The 23721-nt window shown below is 52.3% G+C and overlaps 1 protein-coding gene across 2 annotated transcripts in view; it reads right to left on the bottom strand.

The window, feature by feature from the left end:
• Positions 1–8635: 8635 nt before the first annotated feature.
• Positions 8636–23721, bottom strand: part of RRP12 (ribosomal RNA processing 12 homolog) — a 28007-nt gene continuing 12921 nt past the window's right edge. For both annotated transcript variants that reach the window (XM_082423079.1, XM_082423078.1), the window contains 19 exons: positions 23044–23108; positions 22794–22956; positions 22210–22364; positions 21876–21943; positions 21223–21316; positions 20214–20372; positions 19999–20079; positions 19675–19780; positions 19340–19447; positions 18665–18822; positions 17559–17650; positions 17222–17383; positions 16930–17102; positions 16567–16695; positions 13515–13564; positions 11463–11532; positions 9860–9927; positions 9465–9547; positions 8636–9159 (listed from right to left, as the gene is read on the bottom strand). In XM_082423079.1, the coding sequence (XP_082279205.1) occupies positions 9057–9159; positions 9465–9547; positions 9860–9927; positions 11463–11532; positions 13515–13564; positions 16567–16695; positions 16930–17102; positions 17222–17383; positions 17559–17650; positions 18665–18822; positions 19340–19447; positions 19675–19780; positions 19999–20079; positions 20214–20372; positions 21223–21316; positions 21876–21943; positions 22210–22364; positions 22794–22956; positions 23044–23108 (2087 nt within the window). In that variant the 3' untranslated portion in view covers positions 8636–9056. The remainder of the gene's footprint in view (positions 9160–9464; positions 9548–9859; positions 9928–11462; positions 11533–13514; positions 13565–16566; positions 16696–16929; positions 17103–17221; positions 17384–17558; positions 17651–18664; positions 18823–19339; positions 19448–19674; positions 19781–19998; positions 20080–20213; positions 20373–21222; positions 21317–21875; positions 21944–22209; positions 22365–22793; positions 22957–23043; positions 23109–23721) is intronic.

The raw sequence follows: 23721 nt of genomic DNA, 5'->3' as shown, positions 1-23721 counted from the left end.
GGCTTGGTCAGGTAATTCCTCACTATACTGTTAGCTTTTTGTTGCTTTTAAGAAGTTTTGTCTTTTTACACCAAAGTGGGAAAGTGGTGGTGTGATGAATTGGGAGATTGGGATTGACATATATACACTAATATGTATAAAATGGATAACTAATAAGAACCTGCTGTATAAAAAAATAAATAAAATTCAAAAATTCAAAGAAAAAGTTTTGTCTTTTTAACTGTTTCATCCTACTTCCTTTATTTTTAGCAATAAAGTACTTTTAAAAAATAAATTTATTTACTTATTTAGGTCTTCGTTGCTGCACATGGGCTTTCTTTAGTTGCAGCAAGGGGGGGCTACTCTTCGCTGCGGTGCGTGGGCTTCTCATTGCGGTGGCTTCTCTTGTGGAGCACTGGCTCTAGGAGCACAGGTTCAGTAGTTGAGGCACACGGGGTCAGTAGTTGTGGCTCACAGGCACTAGAACACAGGCTCAGTAGCTGTGGCGCACAGGCTTAGCTGCTCTTCGGCATGTGGGGTCTTCCCGGACCAGGGCTCGAACCCATGTCCCCTGCATTGGCAAGTGGATTCTTAACCACTGCGCCACCAGGGAAACCCCAATAAAGTACTTTTAAATTAAGGTATATACGTTGCTTTTTTTAGACATAATGATATTGCACACTTAGAATACAACATAGCATAAACATAACTTTTATGCACTGGGAAACCAAAAATTTCATGTTACTCCCCCCCATCTCCCCTTTTTCTCTGACCCCACCACATGGCTTGCGGGATCTCAGCTCCCCGACCAAGGATTGAACCCTGGCCCTCGGCAGTGAAAGCGTGGAGTCCTAACCGCTGGACAGCCAGGGAATTCCCCTATGTTACTCCCTTTATTGCAATAGTATTTGCTTTATTGTGGTGGTCTGGAACCAAACCTGAAATAGCTCCAAGGTATGCCTACCATGTTCTTGACAGAGTTTGAAATCAGGGTCATGCTAGCCTCATAAAATGGGTTGGAATGTTCCCTTTTATCTACCATATGAAGGAATTTGTGCAAGATTGATATAGTTTTATTCTTAAATATTTGCTGGTGAAGCCATCTGGACCAGGAGTTTTCTTTGTGGAGTTCCAACTTTTTAAATAGTTATAAAACTATTCAGAATTTTTTTTGCAATTCAAAATTTTTATAGATTATACTTCATTTAAAGTTATTATAAAACATTGACCATATTCCCTGTGCTGTACAATATGTCCTTGTAGCTCATTTATCTTATACACAGCATCCTACTTTTTTTAGTTGAACGTCAGAGAATTTTGGACTGAATTGCTACAGAACCCCTCACAAATGACCTTCATATTGCTAAATCCAATAATCCTCACCTTACTTGAACTTTCAGCAGATTTGATGCAGCTAATAACCTCTTTTTCCTTGAAATGTTATCTTCACTTAGGATACCATGTTCTCCTGTTTTGTGTTCTATTTTGTTTTGTCTTGTTTTTTTCTACCTCACTGGCTGTTCTTATCTGCCCTTAATGTTGGAGTGTTCCAAGCTTAGCCTTAGATGTGTTTTCTCTAACTATACTTACCCACTTGTTGATATCCCAGTTTATTTGCTTGAAACAGACACACACGTTCCCAAATGAATACACCTACCCTGGGAGCTCTCCTCTGAGTTCCAGATTCATATATCTAGTTGCTCTAGCAGCTCCATCTCCATTTGGACGTCTAATAGCCATCTCAAACTCAATTATGTCTAAAACTGAACTCCTGACTCTCCAGCTCCCAAATGCTTCATCTCTAGTCTTTCCCATCTCAACTGATGGTCACTCCAGATCATGTGACCCCTATGTTCACCATCTTCCAATGGCTCCCCTTTCCACTGCAAGGAAAAAGTCAAAGTCCTTACAGTGGCCTATAAGACCCTACGTCAGCTCAACTCCAACCACTTTTCTTTGAATAACCCGAGCACATGCCTACCTCAGGGCCTTTGCTCTTGCTGCTTCCTCCATCTAGAGGAGTTATCTAAAGGCTCAATTATTCAAGTCCTTAATCAATTTAAAGTTAATTGCCCAATTTAAAGTTGAAATCACCCCTCCTTCCCTTCCAATACTCTCTGTCCCCTTTTCTGCTTTATAATTCTCTGTAACACTTATCGCCAGCTAACATACTTGAATTCCATATTTATTTTTTGGGTTACCCCATGGAGGCTAGGAGTTCTGCTTGTTTTGTTCTTTGATGTATCCCTAGTGCCTAGGACAGTGCCAGATATATAGGGAGCAATGATAAAAAAGGACTGAATGATGGAATGGATGAATCTGTCCAGGCCTCGTGGTCCAGAAAACAAGGGGCCCAGCTTCCCTCTACTGTGGCTGAAGATCCCTCCACGAACAGCACTGAACTTCATGTGGCAGTTTTCATACCACTTAGAGCCATTTCTCACCATCTCCACCACTGACGCCACCGCTCCCCACCCCAGCGTAATGCACCGTCCCCTCTTGTCTGGATGGTTAACAGCAACTTCCCAGCAGGTCTGCTCATTTTCTCTTTTTTTTTTTAAATTTATTTTATTTCTGGCTGTGTTGGGTCTTCGTTGCTGCACGTGGGCTTTCTCTAGTTGCGGCGAGCAGGGCCTACTCTTTGTTGTGGTGCGCAGGCTGCTCATTGCGGTGGCTTCTCTTGTTGCGGAGCACGGGCTCTAGGCGCGCGGGCTTCGGTAGCTGTGGCTCTTGGGCTCTAGAGCGCAGGCTCAGTAGTTGTGGCGCACGGGCTTAGTTGCTCCCTGGCATGTGGGATCTTCCCGGACCAGGGCTCGAACCCATGTCCCCTGCATTGTCAGGCGGATTCTTAACCACTGCACCACCGGGGAAGTCCCCGTGTGGTTTATATTTATTTTGTCTGTCCCCACCTCATAAACTTTGTGAAGGCAAAGTTCCTGTCTGCTTTGCGTACTACTGTATCTCCCACGCTTCCCAAAATGTTTTTGTAGAAGGAAGGAAGGAAGTCCTTTGCTCAGAGTAAATGCACAGTGCAGGTGTATGAAGAAAATGATGGAAAGGAAGAAAGAAAAGACTTGCAGGCCGACTCCACCCCCTCCTTGAAAGGGTACAAGGAAGAGGAATGAATACCCAGGAAGCAGCGCTGCCCGCCCCACCTCACCCCACCCCACCCCACCCTGCCCTTCCCCTCCCGGCCCTCCCAGTCCTCAAGAACATCAGTCCTGGTACAGCTCCACCCTCCCCTCACCAAGTACAAAGAAACCTCCTCTGCAATTAGTTTTAGTCTGAGTTGCAGGGCTTTGGGGGTGAAGAGCCTGCAAGATGACGAATGGGAAGAACAGACTCTGGTGTCCCAATCGCACACGGCGTTTTGAAATTCACAGCCAAGCCTCTTTGCAACACCGTGCTCACCCGGGGCTAAACTACTTCTGTTTCGGGCGGTGTGGGCTTGAACTCTGGAGGCCTGGGTGCTCCCTAACGCCACCCGCTTAACGTTGCCTTTGGGGTCTCAGCTGTAAAGTGGGAATCATGACGGTAATCATCTTAACGTGACGAGGCTCTGCACAGCTCAAGTTGTAACTGCCTCTACCTGCACAGGAGATATGAATCTGGCAACTGTGGATCAGATGTGACTATGCCCCTGTGTGAAGTCCCAAGGGAGGGGATCCATGTGATTACCTCTGATGACCCTCCTGTGGAGAGGGAGGGGCTTTCTTCAGAATAAATACTAGCTGTCAGCTTTGCTAGCTGATTATTATTTGTTTTGGAGGTGTACCCCACCTACTCGGAAGGAGTTGAACTAGCTGCCAGAATGATTAAGGAAGGCATTTTTAGATAAGTATTATCACACAACGATCCAATCAATACATGCACACAGGCGACCGTGTAAAATCTGCTCCGGTAACACTGTGCCTCGTCATTTTTATGAGCATACTTACAACGGAGGGCTGGTCCCGGGGTTATTGGCTGTGGGTGTACTTCAGGCTCAGTTGCCTCAAGTCCAAGATCTACGGCACAGCAACCATTCTGGCGCAAAGCAAGACTTTTCAAGATCTTGCAAGACCTACAGAGGAGCCATAAGGAGTGTATGGACTATTCCTGGCATGGTTCACAAATCCATCTGCCTGTCAGCGGTGCCTCAGGTCCTCTCTGAAATTCTGGCCTAAACTTGTATCAGCTCTGTAATTGGTACCTATGGATCTACAGGGTGACATCCCTGGAATCTGGAAATCAAGCTGCCCTCTAGAAGTCAAACCTTCAGACCCACACATGATGGACAGGATAAGTTATCTGCACAAGGCTCCAGAGGGAACAGGATGCCTCCCTGCTTGGGCTTGGAAACGCGATCCAGGCACGCCTGCACGTGAAGCGAGCAGGAGCCAAATGAAATCTCAGAAAAGCTTCTGGACAGCAGGTAAGTGGCTCCAAAGAACCTAGAAGGTACCACAGAGGAAGGATTAGGCCTGTTCTGCAACAGTAACCAGAAGAGAGAGGGACCCAGTGGGCAAGGTATATCCTGTACACCAAGGACAGCCATCCTACCACAATGACATTACTAACATATCACTCACGTGATTCCCTTTGCCCGGTTTCATGCTCACTAAAGCCTCTGATTTTGACTCCCTTTGCGGGGGACCGCACGAATGGAGCAGTCACCATGACACCAAGTCTCTGGCCCTGTAGCACTTATATTTCTCATTATGAATTAATAAATGGCAAATTTGACTAGGCCTTTTGTGAGTCTATTTTTTCTTCTCTGAACACGATCGACTCTGATTTTAGATTTGCAGAGCTGATATCCAGACCTCACGTGGGGATGTGCGTGCAGCCTGCGCATGCAGTGGCAGGCCACCACGCCCTCACCCTCTTTCTTAATCAATACTTACAGATTACTGACCACAGCCCCAAATGGGAGAAAGCCTTCCGGCACTGCAGCCCTGGGCCCGGATGACTCAGCCAGCCTCTAACAACCTGGTAAATATATATATTTTTCCTTTCTTTTTAAAACATATTTATTTATTTATTTTATTTATTTTGGTTGCGCCGGGTCTCAGTTGCAGCATGGAGGATCTAGTTCCCCAACCAGGGATCGAAACTAGGCCCCCTTCATTGGGAGCCTGGTAAATATTTCTAATGGCAGCAGTGACATTAAACACGATTTCGGGAAATGGCGAGCCAGCTTACATTGCCCCAAATCAGGGTGCTTTCCTGGAGTACAGTCATCTATCCATTCATAATAATGTATACCAAAAAATAGAACAAAGAGCAGTCATCATGTCATTTTCTAAATATTGCTTTGCACATGATCCAGCATCTAGTGATGGCATTAAACTCCTGCATACATCAAGGAGCAACATACTTATGGACTCAAAGATCCTTTCGAAGTAAACTGAGCTACATCTACTGGGCAGATGTTTAAGCCAGGACATTGAAAACATGTTTATGAAGTGTTTATACATCAGTAGGGTAAAAATTTTGTGATAGCCAAGTGCAAATTTAGAATATAATCTTGTAATTTAAAACTCTATTTTTGTATCCAAAAAAGCCCTGTGTACAGAAAAAGGAAACAGGGATGAAATATATAGGATTAACAGTGAGAATGTGGTGGAAGGATTCTAGCCCATTTTTCACTTTTCTGTTTTTTTTTCAAACGTTCTGTGAAACTTTTTTTTTGGCCACACCGCGCGGCTTGTGGGATCTCAGTTCCACGACCATGGATTGAACCCAGGCCCTCAGCAGTGGAAGCGTGGAATCCTAACCGCTCGACCGCCAGGGAATTCCCAAATCTTTATTACTTTTAAGTAAAATACAGAATACATTCTAACTTTCTAAGTTACCTTTTGAAGAAACGTATGCAACCAAGATGAATGAAAACAGAGACTACTTAAACATCTTAAGTAATTTTCCCACTTGTTGCAAACAACAGAGAAAACACAGGATCAAACATGTGGACTGAGGCAGGCTTGCAAATGAGCCAAAGACCTAATAAGACAGCCAATGCCAGGAGTGAACTGTGGGGACAGCCACCATCAGGCCTGCTGATGCCATCTTGAGAAGCAACATTTCCCAAGAAGGGGGAGGGTTGGCTTAACCTGACCCACCTGTGTCATGATGATGGGGGACGTGAGCAGATTGCCTTTGCAAATCCCCAGCATGATGCCAAATCCTCGGCCAGCACAAGGGTTGCTGTTTTGGTGCAGCCAGCGGGGGTATGCTTTGTCTTCCATTTCTGAGGATGGACCCCAGAAAAGAAAGCCTGAAGTCTCAGATTCTGACACTGCCAAAAGCATAACGAAATTAAAGTAGTAAATCTGGATCTTGGTGGAGGCCCTCTACCATTCTAGCTGCCCTGAAATCAAATGAGTCTCGCGCTGATGAATACGCCCAATTCCCCTCCATCCCACGGTAGAAACAAAAGTGGCACTGACTTTCCTAACATATGTTTCAAGCACCTGGAAGTTTCTGGAGCAGATTAATTCTTGCCTCTGCATCAAGATAATTTGCATTTGAAACCTACTTCCCAAAGGATATGGAGTTCAACACATCATTTACACAAACCTTTCTAGGTCACCTGCCCCTCCCACCTTTGAAAGAAACAAAGCTCCTCGGAAAATGCGCCATAATAAGCAAGTTGCTTCAAAATTTTAAGACATCGATCCTGGGCAGTTGGCTCCCACCCATACTTATTTTACATGAAGTTTCCTACTGCATGTGCTTACATTTCCTGAGAAAGGAAACAGGAAAGGGCTGGGCTACCTTAATTTGACCTACCTTGTGTCCAGAAGTGTAACGACAGGGGGTCATGGTTGCACCACCTTTGCAAATCTAATAGCCACCGCTTTTGACTTTTCTTGCTTGCTCTCAAATTTCAGACTTTCTGTGAACAAGGCATGTCAACAGCGCCACCTCTGGGCGGAGTGTGGTTCCTCTCAGCTTCCTAGCCCAAAATCAGCAGGAGAAAATGCCCTAATCTGGGGGCAACTGATCAAGTTGACTTGTGTCCCCTTAGAGGATGAGTGGAATGGTGCACAGGGCCTCCTGGGAGCCATTTCAAATGGGGAGATTTTGAGATAATAAAAATTATCAATCCAGTGCCAGGGGACAAGCATACCTGGGGGTGGGAAATAGCCCTGCGATTCTTTGCTTCTTGATTCCTGCTGGGAAAGCACACACAAGGGGTTCCCTGGGTTGATGGGACAAATGATCTTAGGAGCAATGGGAGCTCTGCACCAATCCCTTCTCTGCTCCAGACCAACAAAAGCTGGACAGTAGGAATCACATTGCTCTTTGTACCACAACTTGTCTGGGAAAAAAGAGAATGTGAAGATCAGGAAGTCGGGTGATCAGGCTGCACTTGGCACACAGAGGGGCTCAGTAAACAGTCCGTTGAATCAGTGAACAAAGCTGCTGGGAGAAACTTGTGCCCTGGGGCAGCCAGTGCTGCAGCTCTCAGCCGGCTGCCTCCCCTTTTTATTTTTATTAAAAAAAAATTTATTTTTGGCTGCATTGGGTTTTCGCTGCTGCACACAGGCTTTCTCTAGTTGCAGTGAGCAGGGGCTACTCTTCGTTGCGGTGCACAGGTTTCTCACTGCGGTGGCTTCTCTTGCTGCGGAGTACGGGCTCTAGGCACGCGGGCTTCAGTAGTTGTGGTGCGTGGGCTCAGTAGTTGTGCTCGCGGGCTCTAGAGCCCAGGCTCAGTAGTTGTGGTGCACGGGCATGTGGAATCTTCCCAGACCAGGGCTCGAACCCGTGTCCCCTGCATTGGCAGGCGGATTCTTAACCACTGCGCCACCAGGGAAGTCCTGCCTCCCCTTTTTAGTCCGAGTCCCTGGTGCTCAACCACAGCTCCACAGACCAGCCCCAGAGCATTCGCTGCCCCTCCTGGTGCTCCAAGCATCACCTTCTAACAGGGACTGTGAAGTCAGGGAGACTCCTGACACAGGTGGGTCAAGATCCAAAGGGCATAAAGAAGATGTGGCACATATATACAATGGAATATTACTCAGCCATAAAAAGAAACGAAATTGAGTTATCTGTAGTGAGGTAGATGAACCTAGAGTCTGTCATACAAAGTGAAGTCAGAAAGAGAAAAACAAATACCGTATGCTAACACATATATATGGAATCTAAAAACAAACAAACAAAATGGTTCTGAAGAACCTAGGGGCAGGACAGGAATAAAGACGCAGACGTAGAGAATGGACTTGAGGACATGGGGAGTGGGAAGGGTAAGCTGGGACAAAGTGAGAGAGTGGCATGGACATATATACACTACCAAATGTAAAACAGATAGCTAGTGGGAAGCAGCCGCATAGCACAGGGAGATCAGCTCCCTGCTTTGTGACCACCTAGAGGGGTGGGATAGGGAGGGTGGGAGGAAGACGCAAGAGGGAGGGGATATGGGGATATATGTATATGTGTAGCTGATTCACTTTGTTCTACAGCAGAAACCAACACACCATTGTAAAGCAATTATACTCCAATAAAGATGTTAAAAAAAAAGATACAAAGGGCAAGATCCAAAGCCTGACCCAGGGCTATCATGCTACGCGCCCCCGACAGCATGCTGGGACAGGAGAGGAAGTGGTCAAGCCACTGTTGCCAATGACCAGACACTGTTCTTGTACCTGATGGGGGCAGGTGATAAAACACAGTGTTTCTAGGTACAACACATGGTGTTGCATCTTTATTCTATGTCTGATCACAGCAAATCTCACACAGCCAGACTGCAGCCAGGCAGAGTGCCACGTGGCTACAGGCAGCTAGAGGAAAGGAAGACCGTCTATTCTGTTGCACGCAAACACTCTGGACGGAAAGCACAGCCGCCTCACTAGCCTACTCAAAGGCACTGAGGCCACATTCCCATCTCCAGGCCCCAGGGACATCTCTAAAGGGTGACTCCCATTTGGAGCTTCCAAAATCCAGGGCACCTCTGGGAACCAGTCCTGGTTCCAACAAGTCATTCTGAGTCCAGGCTCTCCCACTGACTGCTGCATCTGGAGCTGGCGTCACGGCAGCTTGGGGGCTAAAAAGGGGCCTCCGGCTGGACCACAGAGCAGCCCAGGGGTTCCCGGGGCTCAGGGCCGTTGATCCTTTCTGCGGAGCTTGTGTCCCACCTGGGAGCCCCGCTGGGCAGCTCTCACCAGGCCTTTGAACTGTCCCTGCAGCTTCACCTTCTTCCTGCAGGGACAAGGATCAGAAGGGTCACACGTCGCCGAGAACAGGCAGCCCCCCTTCCCATAGCATCAAAGGGTGGTGCCCCCACCCCGGCACCAGCAGGAACAGGGGAGAAGGGGCGCTGCCAGGTGGTGGGCAGCATGTGATCCGCGCACACCACACCCACCATGTTTAAAAGAGCAGTTCAAGTCAATGATACTTGAAGGTGCATGTGAAAAAGTAAAAATAAAAAACTGGAAGAGACTTGAGCAATCGAGTGGAGAGTGTAACGAGCACAGCCCTCACCCCCGACCCTGCACACGCCGTACCTGCGGTTGAGCTTGGTTTTACTGAGGGGGATGTAGGCATAGGGCTCGAGCCGACCTTTCTTCTTCACGTCACCCTTTGCTTTCTGCTCACCCAGAGAAACAGAGTCAACCAGGAGGGTGGGCTTCCCTTTCCACCCTTGCCCCTGACCTGACAGGCTGTATCCTCCCTTCCCTTCATCCTCTGCCTCAGGTGGTGCCAAAGAGCTTCTGCAGCCCTGGACAGCCATCCAACAAAGGCCTGGACTTCAGGTGCTAACAAGACCTCTGTGTGCCCCTCAGTGTGGCCTCAGGCTGGCTCCACAGAGGTGCCTCTCCAGGGCGGTGATGGGCACAGCTGCCCCACACTTCCCCAGAGACTCTGCCAGGAGAGTCCTTGCCCCACCAGCAGCTCTTACCTTGGCCTTGTATTCGGCCCCGGGGGTAGCCTTCTTGGCCACAGGGCGATGGATGCCAGAGCCTCCCGCTAGAGGGGGAACACAGAGGCCATGAGTCAGGCAAGGCCAGGGCAATCGGGCAGCCTTCTCCCCGGAGAGCAGGCAATGGGAGAAGGCAATGGGCACCTTCTCCCCAGAGAGCTGCTGGGGAGATGAGTCACAGCCAGGACCGAATGGCTGTCCCCTACCAACAAAGGACAAAGACCTTCCTCGAGAAGGGACTGTCCAGCGACTTGACAATTAGACCACTGAGCTCCTCAGACTGACCTGAATCCACAGAGACCTACCAGTGACCTCTGGGAACATACATATTCTCGACTAACATAAAATACCTCACCCTCTCCAAACTAAATCTGCTCCATTTGTTCTGGGGAAAAGAACATAGGCTTTGAAGCCAGACAGACTGGGGTTCAACTCCCAGCTCTAACCGCAGGCAAGGCTCTCAGCTTTCTGGAGCCTCTTAAGCTCATCTGTAAAATGAGGCACTAAGGCTTGATATCGTTCAGGCTTCACACCAAAACTGTGAGTTAGAAAGGCAGCTCTTATCCCATCGTACAGACGTGAAAACTGCGGCTTCGACAGATCGAAGTGCTTCCAAGGCCAGTGTCATTTCCAGCCCGGACTTCCACACAGTCATGGATGGAATCCCACAGTGCCGACTAGGGAGGGCTCTCTTAGATGACCCAGATGAATCTCCTTTAAAGGTGAGAAACTAGAAGGTCAGAGAGGCAGCGTGACCAGGCCAAGGTCACACAGCTAAGAGCAGCTGGCCAAGCAGTCCTGAACCCAGGCCTCCTGCTGCATCGTGTGGTACTACTGCTTCTGCACCACATCATCTCAGAGCAGAGGAGGTGAGCTGGGCCCTGGCCTGGGGGGCCACAGAACGAGAAGGAGCCCTGAGGCGCTCCAGCTGGGTGAGGATGCCGTGGGGCTCTGAGAGCATACCTGCTACTGGGATCAGGGACCTCCCACAGGAGCCCCTGGACCTCCAGATGCAGAGCAGGGGCTCTGCTTCGAGGGCCTGGGGGCAGGGGCCCTGCAGGGGCTGCCTCGGGGGAAAGGAGGCAAAGGTGAGGCAACAGAGGCCTCTCCTGGCTTCGGGCAGCCACCTTGGTACCTCTAGCAGCTACTCTGGGTAAAGGAACAGCCTGGGAGCCCAGAAACAACAGTACAGGGGAACTCCCTGGGCAGCCCTCCCAACTGCCACCCTCAACATAGATCAAATCTGGCCTGACTCAAAGCCAGCAAAGAGAGGCAGACATCTCCCAGGAGAAGGGTGGGCTGCAAGCCTCAGGAAAGCTTGGGTGGGTGGGGAAGAGATGGGGCTCCGGAGCTCCCCAGAAGGGTTGGGGGTTCTGTGCACAGATCTCCTAACCCCCGGGCTCTCCCTCACCCGCAGACCCCCTGGGTCCCCAGCCCAGTCTTATGGGACATATCAGCCAATCTTTGCTGGTGCCAACTGAGTACAACCAGGCTATGCAACCTCTTGACTCTGCCTGCAACACACCCTGCCTAGTGCCGGTGACAGGGAACCTGCTGCAAGAGAGAAGAGAGGAAGCCTCACCTTGGTACTGAGGGGGCATCTCCAGCTCCTCATCGTCAGCCTCTTTCTGCTTGAGCTTCTGGTGCTTTTTCTATAAAGAGGGAACAAGCAAAGTTCATAAACAAGAGGACATGATGATCCTCACTAATGGTAGCCGCAAAAGCAATCACAACCTGCGTTAGTAGAAAAGGTTCTCTGCCAAGCACTCAATCCCCCATACAGATGAGGGCACTAAAGCTCAGAAAGGGCAAGTAACAGGCAAGGCCACCCTGCTAGGCAGCACAGGCGCGGCCTCCAGCCCAGGTCCTCACTGCAGAGCTCAGGTCGGCTGCTCCACGGCTAGGCCTCTCCACATGAACTCCCCCAACAGGGCTACAGCTGCCTGTCTGGGCACCTTGACCTCAGTTTAGCCCAGCCTTCCTAACGGGGGTAATGAGGTCCTCAGCCTCTTTGGGGAGAACAGCTTTACCGGTACTTCGTCTCACATGATCTTCACCGCACCCTCTCCATTAGTCAGACTCACTGATCTCTGACTAAGTGCCAGGCCCTGGGGATACAGGGGACAAGACCCACTTCCTGTGCTCCCGGGGCCCTCAGGCAGGTGGGAGACCCCTGCTCAAGTCAGTCATCACAGTCGCTCAACAATGCTACCGTCCCCGGAGTTGTAAGCACGAGGCAAATGCTACCTGCCAGGCACCGTGCTGGGAGCTCCAAGAGGGAGAGGTGGGCCTGACAGCAGCCCAGCCCACCAGGAGATCTGAGCCCAGAAAGCTGACAACCAGGCAAGGCGGAGGGCCGTTGTGTGGGGAGACCTGAGCTCGCAGGGCTGGCTGCCCCACAGTGTCGCTCCCACACTGCCCGGGAAGCCTGTTCAAGCTACAGATTCCTGAGGCTCAAGCTCCCCAGGGACCCAAGGCACCTGAGGGGCATTCACTGGCTTAGGGGTCAGATAGAAGGGAAGGTGTGCCAGGTAAAGGGAACGAGGCTGCAGCACACACAAGTGTGTCTGGGGAACCAGGACACCCAGTTTTGTTAGCTGAGACCCAGCAGAGGGGGCTCCTTGTGGAGAAACAGAAACCGGCTGGAAATGTGGCTTTGGCTTCATCATGGAGGTGATGGCTCAGTTTGTTCTTGGTTCAGCTGGCACCTGGCAACAGTTCTGCCCACTGGCAACTGCAGCTGTCAGTTGCACGCTGGCATTTTATGCTCCCACAACTGAGGGCAGAGGAGTGAGACTAAGCAACTGTTATGCAAAAAAGCCCCCGGGGATGCCAATGGCGGGTGATGGCTGCCATGAGCCAACCGGGAGCATGGCCACCCTGGGACCCTCTCGGTGCCATGAGACAAGGTGCCCCAGCCCTGTTCTGCTGACCTGGGGGCCATCCTTCCACAGCCGCAGTCAGCTCCCCTGGCCAGGAACAAGGGTAGACTGCAGAGGGACTGCAAAGCCACCTGTGAGGATGTGCTCAAGGAATCAGGCAGGCTTCGGCCAGAAGATTTCCAGGGAAAATGTAATAATGATGATGATGATGACAACGATGAACAGCCACCACTTCCCTAGCGCCGCTAAGTGCCATACGCTTTACATACAAGCTGGGATTTGAGTTCAGCCTGGGGCCGGAGACATGCACTTTTAACAACCCCTGTGGCCTCGGGCAGGCTGCGGATGATAAAGAGTCCCCACCTCCTGGGAGGATTAGTGAGGCGACACATGGGGCCCTCGGCACTCCTCAGGGGTGGGTGCCCCTCCCCCAGGTGGAGCCGGCCCCCGGCAGCACGCAGGCCGGCTGTTGCCCTTGCTGCCTGCACAGCACATGCCCTCGGTGGAGAGACAAGGGACCGTCTCTTTCTTCCTTGAGCTGGACAACGCAGCCAACACCGAAGGAGGCACTGGGTGCTTCAGAGGGAGCCAAGCCCCCTCCGCGCCCCACAGAGGGGTCAGCCGTGACACTGCAAGCCCCGGACTGCCTGCTGTGTGCCACCCCGAGGCTCCACTGAGCAGTGAGGAAGCAGGGCAAGTGAGTGTGGGAGCGGTCTAAGGGCCCCGGCCCTCCAGCAGCAGGAATTACTCACACTCCTGACGCCCACGTCTTCCATCAGGTCAGCCATCTCTTCATCCTCCCCTGGAGCCAAAAAGAAGAGAGACCTGTGAACACTCAGGGAGCGCCCCTGTCCTCCCGAAGCCCACACAAATTTCAACCTGCCTCCTCCCAGCTCATCAGGGTGCAAGGGCTGCCAACTCCAGCCCCAGAAGACCTATCCCGTGGAAGATGAGACCCCTGGACCCTGCCCCTTCCTCCTTCCCATCCTGGGCCCCAAGGACGACAGCCCCTCAAGGAAGCGGTGACCTGACTTCTAAAGTGAATACAGCTTTTGTTGAGACTCTAAGAAAGCCCCAGGTTTCCTGGGGAGCCAGGCATTCCCGCAGCCCCACATACACTCCACTTTGCTGGGAAGACTGCCCTATTCCCCTGCTTAAAAACCTTTCTCCGTATCTGTGCTAGGTATTGTGTGGCGATATAAAGAAGTATGAACCAACAAAAAGCATAGGCAACAAAAGGTAGATAAACGAAAGATACATAGATTAGACTCCATTAAAAACGTTAAATTTGTCTATGTCAAAGGACACACCAACAGGATGAAAAGGCAGCCTACAGGATAGGAGAAAGTATTTGCAAAATACTTTCAAAAGATAGATAAACAAAAGATCGATAAATTAGACTCCATTAAAAATGTTAAACTTGTGTATGTCAAAGGACACATCAACAGGATGAAAACGCAGCCTACAGGATAGGAGAAAGTATTTGCAAATCATACATCTGATAAAAAGTTAATATCCAGAATAAAGAAAGAACTCCTATAACTCAACAACAAAAAGAAACAACCTGAGACGCAAGAGGGAGGGGATATGGCGACATATGTATACATATTGCTGATTCACTTTGTTATACGGCAGACACTAACACAACAATGTAAAGCAATTATACTCCAATAAAAATGTTAAAAAAAAAAACCCAATTCAAAAATGGGCAAAGGACTTGAGTAGACACTTCTCCAAAAAGATAGACAACAAACATGAAAAGACGCTAAACATCACTAATCATTAGGGAAATGCAAACAAAACTACCATGAGATACCACTTTACATACATTAGGATGGCTACTATCAATGAAACAGAAAACAGGAAGGGCTGGAGAGGGTGTGGAGAAATTGAAACCCTTGTGTCCTGCTGGTGGGAATGTAAAATAGTGCAGCCACCATGGAAAACAGTAGGGCAGTTCCTCAAAAAATTAAAGACAGAACTACCATATGATCCAGCAATTCCACTTCTGGGCATATACCCAAACGAACTGAAAGCAGGATCTTGAAGAGGTATTTGTATATTTATGTTCATAGCAGCACTATTCACAATAGTCAAAAAGTGGAAGAAAGAAAAACAAAAAAAAGTGGAAGCAACCCAAATGTCCACTGATGGATGATGGACAAACAAAATGTGGTCTAGATATACAACAGAATAAGGCAAGCCTTAAAAAGGAAGGAAATTCTGACACAAGCTACAACACGGATAAACCTTGAGGACATTATGCTGAGTGAAATAAACCAGACACAAAAGCACAAATACTGAATGATTCCACTTATATGAGGAACCTCGACTCATATTCAAATTCACATCCATACAGACAGAAAGCAGAATGGTGGCTGTCAGGGGCCGGAGGAGGGGGAAATGGGGAGTTGCTGTTTAATGCGTACAGAGTTTCAGTTTTGCAAGATGAAGAGTTCTGGAGATAGATGGTACAACAATGTGAATGTACTTCACACTGGTGAACCGTACACTTAAAAATGGTTAAGATAGTAAATTACATGTTATGCATATTTTACCATTTTTTAAAAAAAGCTACCAGTATATTTAAAAAAAAAAAGAACTTTGAAACTGATCAGCTGGAGGGAAGACAAACTGAAGTGAAGTCAATCAACAACCAAACGTCATAAGAAGCGTGTGACAAAGTACGGAAGCCTGGCAGTCCCTGGGCTTGTCGGGAGTTCCGAGGGAACACGGCTGAAGCCAAGGGCCCGTGGAAAGGCCACAAAGCAGGACTTGCACTGGATCTGAAAGAGTGGAGAGGGGCTGGGAAGGTGGGGGGCAGGGGGCGGGTGGGCATTTTTAGCATCAGGGTTCCATGCGCAAGAAGGGAGCAAGGAGACGGGATACACTGAGGGTGAGAAGGGGGCAATGACGAGGCCAGATCAGGAAATAGTGTCACCACATTTACCCCCAGCACGTCTATATGCTGTTCAGGTCACCATTTCATCTTCACAACAACCCTCTGAAGTAGGTATTGGTATTACACCCACTTTGGAGTGAGGAAACTGAGGCACAGAGAGGTTAAATGACTGTCCACAGTCACACAACCAGTAAGTCGGGTTGCAGGGGCAGCAGTGACAGCACTGGTTGAGTGGCTGCAGTGAGCAGGCGGTGAGAACCAAAATAAAGAGGAAGACATAAAATTTAGAAGACCCAGGCTTTTGTGATCTTACAAGATATGTACAGAGATACGTGAATACAGAGATACGTGAATACAGAGATATGTGCAGAGGGAACGGGAAAGACGAAACAGGACTTGGAGATGTTACACCTGAGCGGCCCCTGGACAACAGGAGACAATGACTCGGGAGAGTCTGGCTCTTTTCACCAATAAATGAGCTTCCAGGCCTCAGCCAAGTTTACGCTTGGAATAAAAAAACACAAAAATTTTCAAAAAGGAGGAGGACAAGCGAATAACCAGAACAGAATACAATAGAAGAGAGATTAACAGAGTGTATCACAGATGGTAAGAGGAAGTACTACTGCCTTTTGAAAGTTTTGTTTGAATTATGGAAGTACTCTATATATGGCTGGGTTACACCATGAAAAGATTTCTCAATGTGGTCAAAAAAGTTTGAGAAACTCAAAAAATTTGAGAAACTTGCCTGCGACACAAGCTCCTTATATCTTTTTTTACCTATGTTTCCCCCCAAAATGGTCACTGAGTGAATGAGTGAACAAACAAATGAGCGGATGAATGAGCAAGCAAGTGCAGCCCTGGCCCAGGCCGGCTGCAGCTCCTGACTGGGCAGGTGGCCCCACCTTTAGCGCCTTCCTCTTCCTCCAGCTTGGCGTTGTCATCCTCCTCCTCACGGATGATCAGCCGGCCGTCGGCGCTCACCTTGAAGCCGTGGTCCTTCTTCTTGCCCCGACCCGGCCCAGGCTGGGTGGCTGGTGGGGCAGAGTCGGGAGGTGAGGAGGTGGAAGGCCAGTCCTAGCCCGCTCACACCCTCATCATAACCGACAAGCCCAGGTCTGTGACTTGGATGAGTGCCCGCAGCACTATGATGTGCATGTGTGGGAGGCCAGGGTGCCCACTGGCCTTCCCAGAGGCCACGCCACTCCTAAACCTGGCCCAAGGCAAGCCTGTCCTCTGTGCCCAGGGGCCAGCCGCTTCTTGCTCACCCAGGACTCGCTGGGCCACCTTGGGGTCCAAGAAGTTGAGGGGCTCGTCCCCGCCACCCTCCTTCAGCCACGCTCGGCTCCTGTGGCGGGCCAGCCTCTGCTGCTCCTTGCCCCGGCTCCTCTCCTCCTCCTCGTCCTCCTCATCCTCTGAGTCAGCCAAGATCTCCTCGATGCTAAGGACAGACAAGCCCCAAGTCAGGGCGCTCCAGGAGAGGTAGGGCAGCTGGGCACGGCCTGGGCAGGCTTCGGGCTGGGGGAGACCAGGTCCCCAGCATCCCGCCACGGGTCTCACCTGTCGCCTTTGCCCTGGACGGGCTCCTCCTCCTCCTCCTCCTCCTCTTCCACGGCGGCCTGGTTCAGGGCCCGGTGTTTCTTGGCCCGGGCCTCTGCTTTCCGGATGTTTACCAGGACTTTCTGGTATTCCTCTGGCAGGAGCTTCCTCACCAGCTCGAACCTGAGGGCGTAGAGACGGGCCAGTGAGGTGCCCGGGCCAGAGAGCGCTATCCAGAGTGAGGTGTCCAGCCAGAGCCCTTCCAGCCCCCCAAGCCTGGCCCCTTCTCAGCAGCGGTCCTGGTGGGACTGGAAACCCCTCGACTCCTCCCCTACTCCTTCCCAGTCAGGGCACAGACCCGAACTTGCGGATGAACTTGGTGAACAGGTTCCGAAGCTTCATGCGGAAGTGCCGCCGCATGTCGTCCGAGAGCTTCCCGATGGCTCCCATCTGCGGGGCAGAGCAGCGGGGCTTCAGGGGGAGGATGCGCGCCCCACCCTGTCTGCCCCCCACACCACGGGTTTCTCCTGGTTTCACGAGTCCCTCCTACCGCCCTGCATGAATCTCTGGCTGGACCGCTCTCCAGCCTTCGTGAAAAATGTGTGGCCTGCAGGTATCATCTGCAGTGTCCCTCAGTGAGGCTGGTGGTGCAGGGCCCCCTCGATCCTTTGAAGGCTTGTATAAACCCTAGTCACTCCAGGACAGGTCACCGCTCAGGCCGTCCTCCCCATCGCTGGCCCCAGTTAGGCGGCAGGGTTTGGCAGGCAGGGGCAGGCATCCTGACTCTCATCTGCCCCTTCTCGCTTTGACCCAACCCAAGGCCAGATGCAAAGATGACAGGCAAGAGGGACCTAGAGCCCTGATGCGATTCAACCCAGCTGGAAGTGGGAAACTGAGGCGGCGGGTGCAGTGGACGGAGGGCTCAGAGGACAGTCCCAGCTTGCTGCACGCCTTATGCCCAGCAGGAGGGGGCCAGGGACCCAATACCAGAGGGCTCTTCAGGCCCTTCTGCAGCCCAGCAGGGGCATCCAGAGAAGCCTTCTCAAACCCAGAAGGTCACAGTGCAAGAGGGAAAATAAAAAGGGAGGTTTGGGTCCCTTCCGAGGGAGAGCCCAGAGTCGCAGTTCTGTTCCCAGGACTGCTCTCACTAGCACTGTGACCTGGGAAAATCTCTGGCCTCAGTTTGCTATCCGTAAAACAAGGGGTGGCCCTACCCACTGGTCCCTGCCCTGCAGAGCCCCTGCTGCTGTGGAGGGGCCGTGGGGGGTGACAAGTGGCAGCCTGGGTGCTGTGCCCCTTTACCTCCACCACTGGTCCCTTCCAGGGCTCCTGCATGACCTCTGCTGCACAAGACAACGTGTAGCTAGAAAAGTGTTTGAAGCTGGCTGGCCTCAAGGCTCACTGGGTCTCTGCCGGCAGCTCTCGGGCCACGATGCCACTGGCCGAGGGGAAGGGGACACTCACCACCAGCTGCACGTGCTTGGCCAGATGTGCCACGTCCATGACGACCACTGCCACCTTGATGAAGCCCAGTGCTGATCTGACCACGTCACGGGTACGGGAGGCCAGGAGCAGGCACACATTCTCCAGCAGCTGCTCCATCGTGCTGGTCCCCATCAGACCTGTGGTGGCCAGAGGGCCACCGTCAGAGACACCTGGAACCCCACCCAGACCCAAGACCCCTGCCGCGTCACAAGAGTGGGAGCTGACACCTGGGGGACACTTCCAAGTGCCTGGCACGCGTCTAGTCACTTTCTGCCAGCATCTCCTCTAGTCCTTCAGCCACCCTGTGAACAGGTGCTGGTTTTCTCCCCCATTTTAGAGATGAGAGAGTAAGGTTCCAGGAGGTTCCTAAGTTTGTTCAAGGTGTCACATGGCTGGTAAGAGGCAGAACCGGGACTAAAATCTAGGCATGGGACCTAACCTCCTCCGACCCACTCTGACAGTGGGATGCGGGCAGCTGTGGGATGAGGAAAGCCGAGCTGGGCAGGAGAGGAGGCGGGAGGCGGTCAGGCCTGGTTCCAGCTCATCGTCCTCCCTCCCAGGACCTTTCCCTGTATCGGTAGCCACCCTGTCCTGACCTCCTGGGCATTTTCCTACCCCGAGGGCTTCCCAGGCCTTCAAGGAAATAGTGTTTACCTTTAAACTGGAAAAGGAGGTGGGTCAGGGCCAGGATACTGCAGCTGACCATGGTCACAGCGCCCACGAGACCAGGGTAGATCAGGACGAGGTAGCGCTGCAGGGCCTCTGGGAGGGCAGAGAGCAGGAGGAGTTGCCCAGGGCAGAGCCCACTGTGCACGCTGTATCGCGGGCCCAACGGGAAGGGGGGCTCCAACCAGAGAGAAGCAGCCCGCCCAGGGCCAGGGCTAGGCAGCTCCCCCTATCTTTCCTCTCCGACGGGCGGCTGCGGGGTGCCTCCTCACCCAGGCCGGGAGCACAGCGTCCACCCCAGCCCCATGCCACCCGGGCCTCACCTGCCGGGTTTGGCCCAAACCGAAGGAAGGCGTGGCCCATCTCCACCAGCAGCGCAAAAGCATTCTTCCGAGCTCCCACCGACACCTCCTTGGTGCAGAGGATCACCTGCCCAGACAGCCCCGTTAGCACGGGCTCCCCGAGCCGGCCACCCCAGGGTTGGCAGCCTGAGGCAGAGCGGACAGGTAAGGGCGCTCACGCTCCCAGGCAGTGAATCCAGCCCACCCCCACTCCCCATACTGCCCTCCCCTGATCCTGGTAGGCCTTCAGGAGCCACATTCCAAGGAACCCCAAATCACAACACGCCCCCCTCCTGCACCCCTCACCTCCGGGACGAGGGCACTGATGAACTCCTCGTGCTCGGCTGAGAGCTTCCTCACGATATGTATGAGGCACTTCAAACGTGGCTGTGGGACGGGGGACAACAGTCAGGACCCTCAATGCTGCCTCCGCCCCTGAAGTCCCTAAGCGTCTCCACGCTGGTCCTCTCCTGGTGTCGCTCATCCCCCCTCGGGCAGAGCGGGGCCCCTGGAGTCCGCACCCTCTTGGCGGGCGAGGAGGTGCTCCGTAGCGAGTCCAGAAGGGTCTTCTTCAGGTCGTCCAGGTGGCTCTGCACGAAGCGGGCGCCAGGGCCCTGGGGGCTGGCGCACACCTCCTCCAGCACGCGGTAGGCCTTCTTCTGTACCCCATGGGCCTTGCTCTGGGAGGGCGTACGGTAGACAGGGGTGGGTGAGAGACGGGGCTAGGGGGCCCCCCACCCTCACCCAGTCCAATAACATCCACAGAGCAGCCACGTGAGCTGTGACTGGCCCTGGTGGGGACTCAGAGAAGCTGGCCCTGCCCTCTGGAGCTCGTGGCATCCAGTGGGAGGGCAGGGAGAACACAGGTGAGTGAGAGGCTAACTCTGGGCCGGGCAGGGGACGCCGAGGGGAGTGAAGCCTACCCAGCCCTCCATCCCTTCCGCTCCCCGATGGGACACCTCTCCCGAGGTTAGGTGACTCTGCCCTGGACTTGTGTGTCTGCCTGCACGTTCCACCAGAGCACTTCTCACGCTGTTGGGTGACTGCTTATTACACTGTTGCAGTGGTGACAGTTTTCAGAAGGTCACGCTGGCCTGACTTTTGCCTGGCGGTTAGCCACAGCGGGCAGGGGCGAGCATATCAAGCAGGGGACCCAGCACGTGCAAAGGCACAGAGGGGCTGTTATATCTGGAATCCTTAAAAGCAGCCTAATGAGGCCAGAGTGGCAGCAGGGGGATGAGGCTGGGTAGGATGAAGATCAGGCCAGGCGGGGATGGGCCTAGTGAGTGAGTCAGGCCTCGGCTCTACAAGAGGCGTCTTAGCAGGTGAGGCCCAAGCATGGCCGTGCATTTCTGTCACTCTGGCACCTACATGACAGAGTACAGGGCTAGACAGATACAAAGGGCAGCCGTGCCATGAGAAAGCAGATTAAAACCCGATCTTGGGCAGCAGCAAGGCATGGAGACAGGGAGACAGGGCCCACGCCCCCCCAAGTGTGGTTGTGTGGGGCTCCTGGCCTCCACGGCTCACCTCTAGGTAGGGCCGGATGGTGGAGTACAGCTTGCTAATGGCGGCTTCATCAGCGTGGGGAGCCAAGGCCACGACCAGGTCCAGGACGGACAATCTGCTCAGCGACAGGAGACCAAGGAGGAGCTTAGTGGAGGCTGGGGAAGGGCATGTACTATCAGTGTCCTCATGTCTACTGGGAACGGGGGAGGTGGGAAAGGTCAGGGTGAGGAGGACAAGGGGCCTCGAAGGAGCCCATGAACAATAATCACTGCCTGTAACCTAACTCAGCACTCATAAGGTACCAGCACTGTTCCCAGCGCTTTACATGTCTTAACCGCTTCAATCCTCACAGCAACTCTACTGCAGGTATTATCATCATGCCCATTTTACAGATGAGGGCACAGACTAGAGTAGATAAATAACTCAACCAAGGTCACAGCTTATAAGGGGCAGAGCTGGGATTTGAATCCGGGCAGCATGTCTCCAGGGTCCTCACTCTTCCCTAGCAGACTACAATGGTGCTCCAGGATGGAGGAACTGGTCAGGTCTCATGGTAGAGCTGGGACATTGACTATCTCAAGACTTTCCTAAATAATTCCAGACAGAAACACAGAGCTTCTGCTAGACATACTCTCTAGCACCCTGGGCTGCCCCGGCTCAAGTGGGGCACTTACCTGGTGAAGTCAGAGCTAGCAGGGTCCAGCACCTTCTCACTGGCTTTTTCCAGGAAACCATTCACCAACTGGCAGCCCAAAGGGATAAGGAGGGAGTTGTTCAAGAGAAAATACAGAGCAGCAGCAGGTCACAGAATTGCACCCTCGTCTCTTCCCCCTCCTCTCCTCCCTTTTGAGGAGCCTCGAGTCCAGCCTACTGCTGGCATGTGGTCCCCTGTTCTTCTGGGGGCAGAGGGCCAAGTGAGCCATGGTGGGTAGGGTCTTGACCTTTCCAACACACCAACCCAACACTCACCCACCAGAGACTGTTCCTCCCCCTCCTCTACCAGCTCACCTGAGGCTCAGTAATGGTGAGGTAAGTTTTGATGGTCTCCAGCACGGCCCGGCGAGGGGCTGGGGTGTCTCCAGCTGCAACGGGCTGCCCGTACAGGTTGAACAGGATCGGCAGAAAGTTCTTCGCAAAGCGGCTCACTTCAGCACGGTCAGCCTCTGGCGGGAGGACCAAAGTTTGCACAAAAGGGCCAGGAGATGACCCTGCCTCAAAGGCCACTGTGGTTGCAGCCCAGAGGCATTCTTTTGGGGGACCTGTGACAGGGTCATGGGTTTGGGGCTTTTCTGGGACAGGAGAGGCTGAAGCCAGAGCACAGAGGACGAGGGGCCACCACAGTCTATGGGGCCAGCCAAGTGCTAGCCCCACATAAAGGCTGGACGACTCCCAGCAGCTGTCAGCACACTGAGAGTAAAGGAAGAGAAGGGGCCGTTCTCAGCGTCCTACTAACTCCTCGGGTCCCCAGCGGACACTCAGGTCCTTGACAAGGATCAGCAGTGGCTCAGGCAATGAGCTGGACAGGCAGGGTCAGGGGACTCGCACCATCACAGCCATCTTCCTCCAGCCCCGACCGCACAGCCCACACATACCTGCCTCACAGCCCTTGGTGATGAGGGTGCGCAGGGCCTGGCACACAGTGACCCTCAGGTCTGGGCGCTCGCTGATGGCTGTGCCCAGCGTCCGCGCCAGCCCTTTGAAGGCGGTGGCCACGTCCGTGGGCCTCGTGCAGAACCCAGGCAGGAGGGTCCAGATCTGGGGAGGGAGGGGATGATAGAGGAGAGTGACGCCCAGCAACCTGTGCCCGCCTGTCCTCCCCACGCCCCCCAGCTGACCCCTTACCTGCCACTGGAGCGTGTCGTAGATCTTGGACTCCACTGTGCTGCCTGCCTGGGCCAGGTCCATTGCTAGAGTGACACAGGACACAGTGTGACCCTGGGCACACTCCTGACTGACAGGCCTCATTTTTACCCAAACCAAAAGCCCAATGACGAGGACAGGAATATGGGCGATTCCCCTGCTCCACAGACGAAACATAACACTTATTATTAAACAAACACTTGTTTGTTCTAAAAAAATGAAAAGACCTATGTAAAACAGAAAGCGATATCTCCCCACAATCTCCCCCCCAAATCTTCCTCCCCATTTCTGACCTTATATTTCTCCAAGCATGTGCACACTTTTAAAGACGTAAAAAGGACTGTCTTATAAATATATTGTTCTGAAACCTGGTTTTACTTGGGAATAAAGCTGGTAGCATTTATCAAGCAGTTTCTACATGGCAGCCTGTGTAATGTGCACTTACGTGATTATTTCATTTAATCCTCACACCATCGCAATTATCGTCCTCATTTTACAGATGACGAGCAGACCCAGGGGAGTTGAATAAACTTGCCCGAAGTCACCAAACTGTGGAGCGGCTGAGCTGAGATTTCAATCTAATCTGCTCAGCTCACCATGGACTAAACACGTCCATTCCCCTGTCGGTCTCTTTCCTTCTGTGTCCCACGGTGGGGCTTT

Source organism: Balaenoptera physalus, assembly GCF_965194825.1.
Source record: "Balaenoptera physalus genome assembly, chromosome: 14".
Taxonomy (NCBI): Eukaryota; Metazoa; Chordata; class Mammalia; order Artiodactyla; family Balaenopteridae; genus Balaenoptera; species Balaenoptera physalus.
The sequence above is the reverse complement of the archived record's forward strand: the minus strand, read 5'-3'. Positions and strand labels throughout refer to the sequence as shown.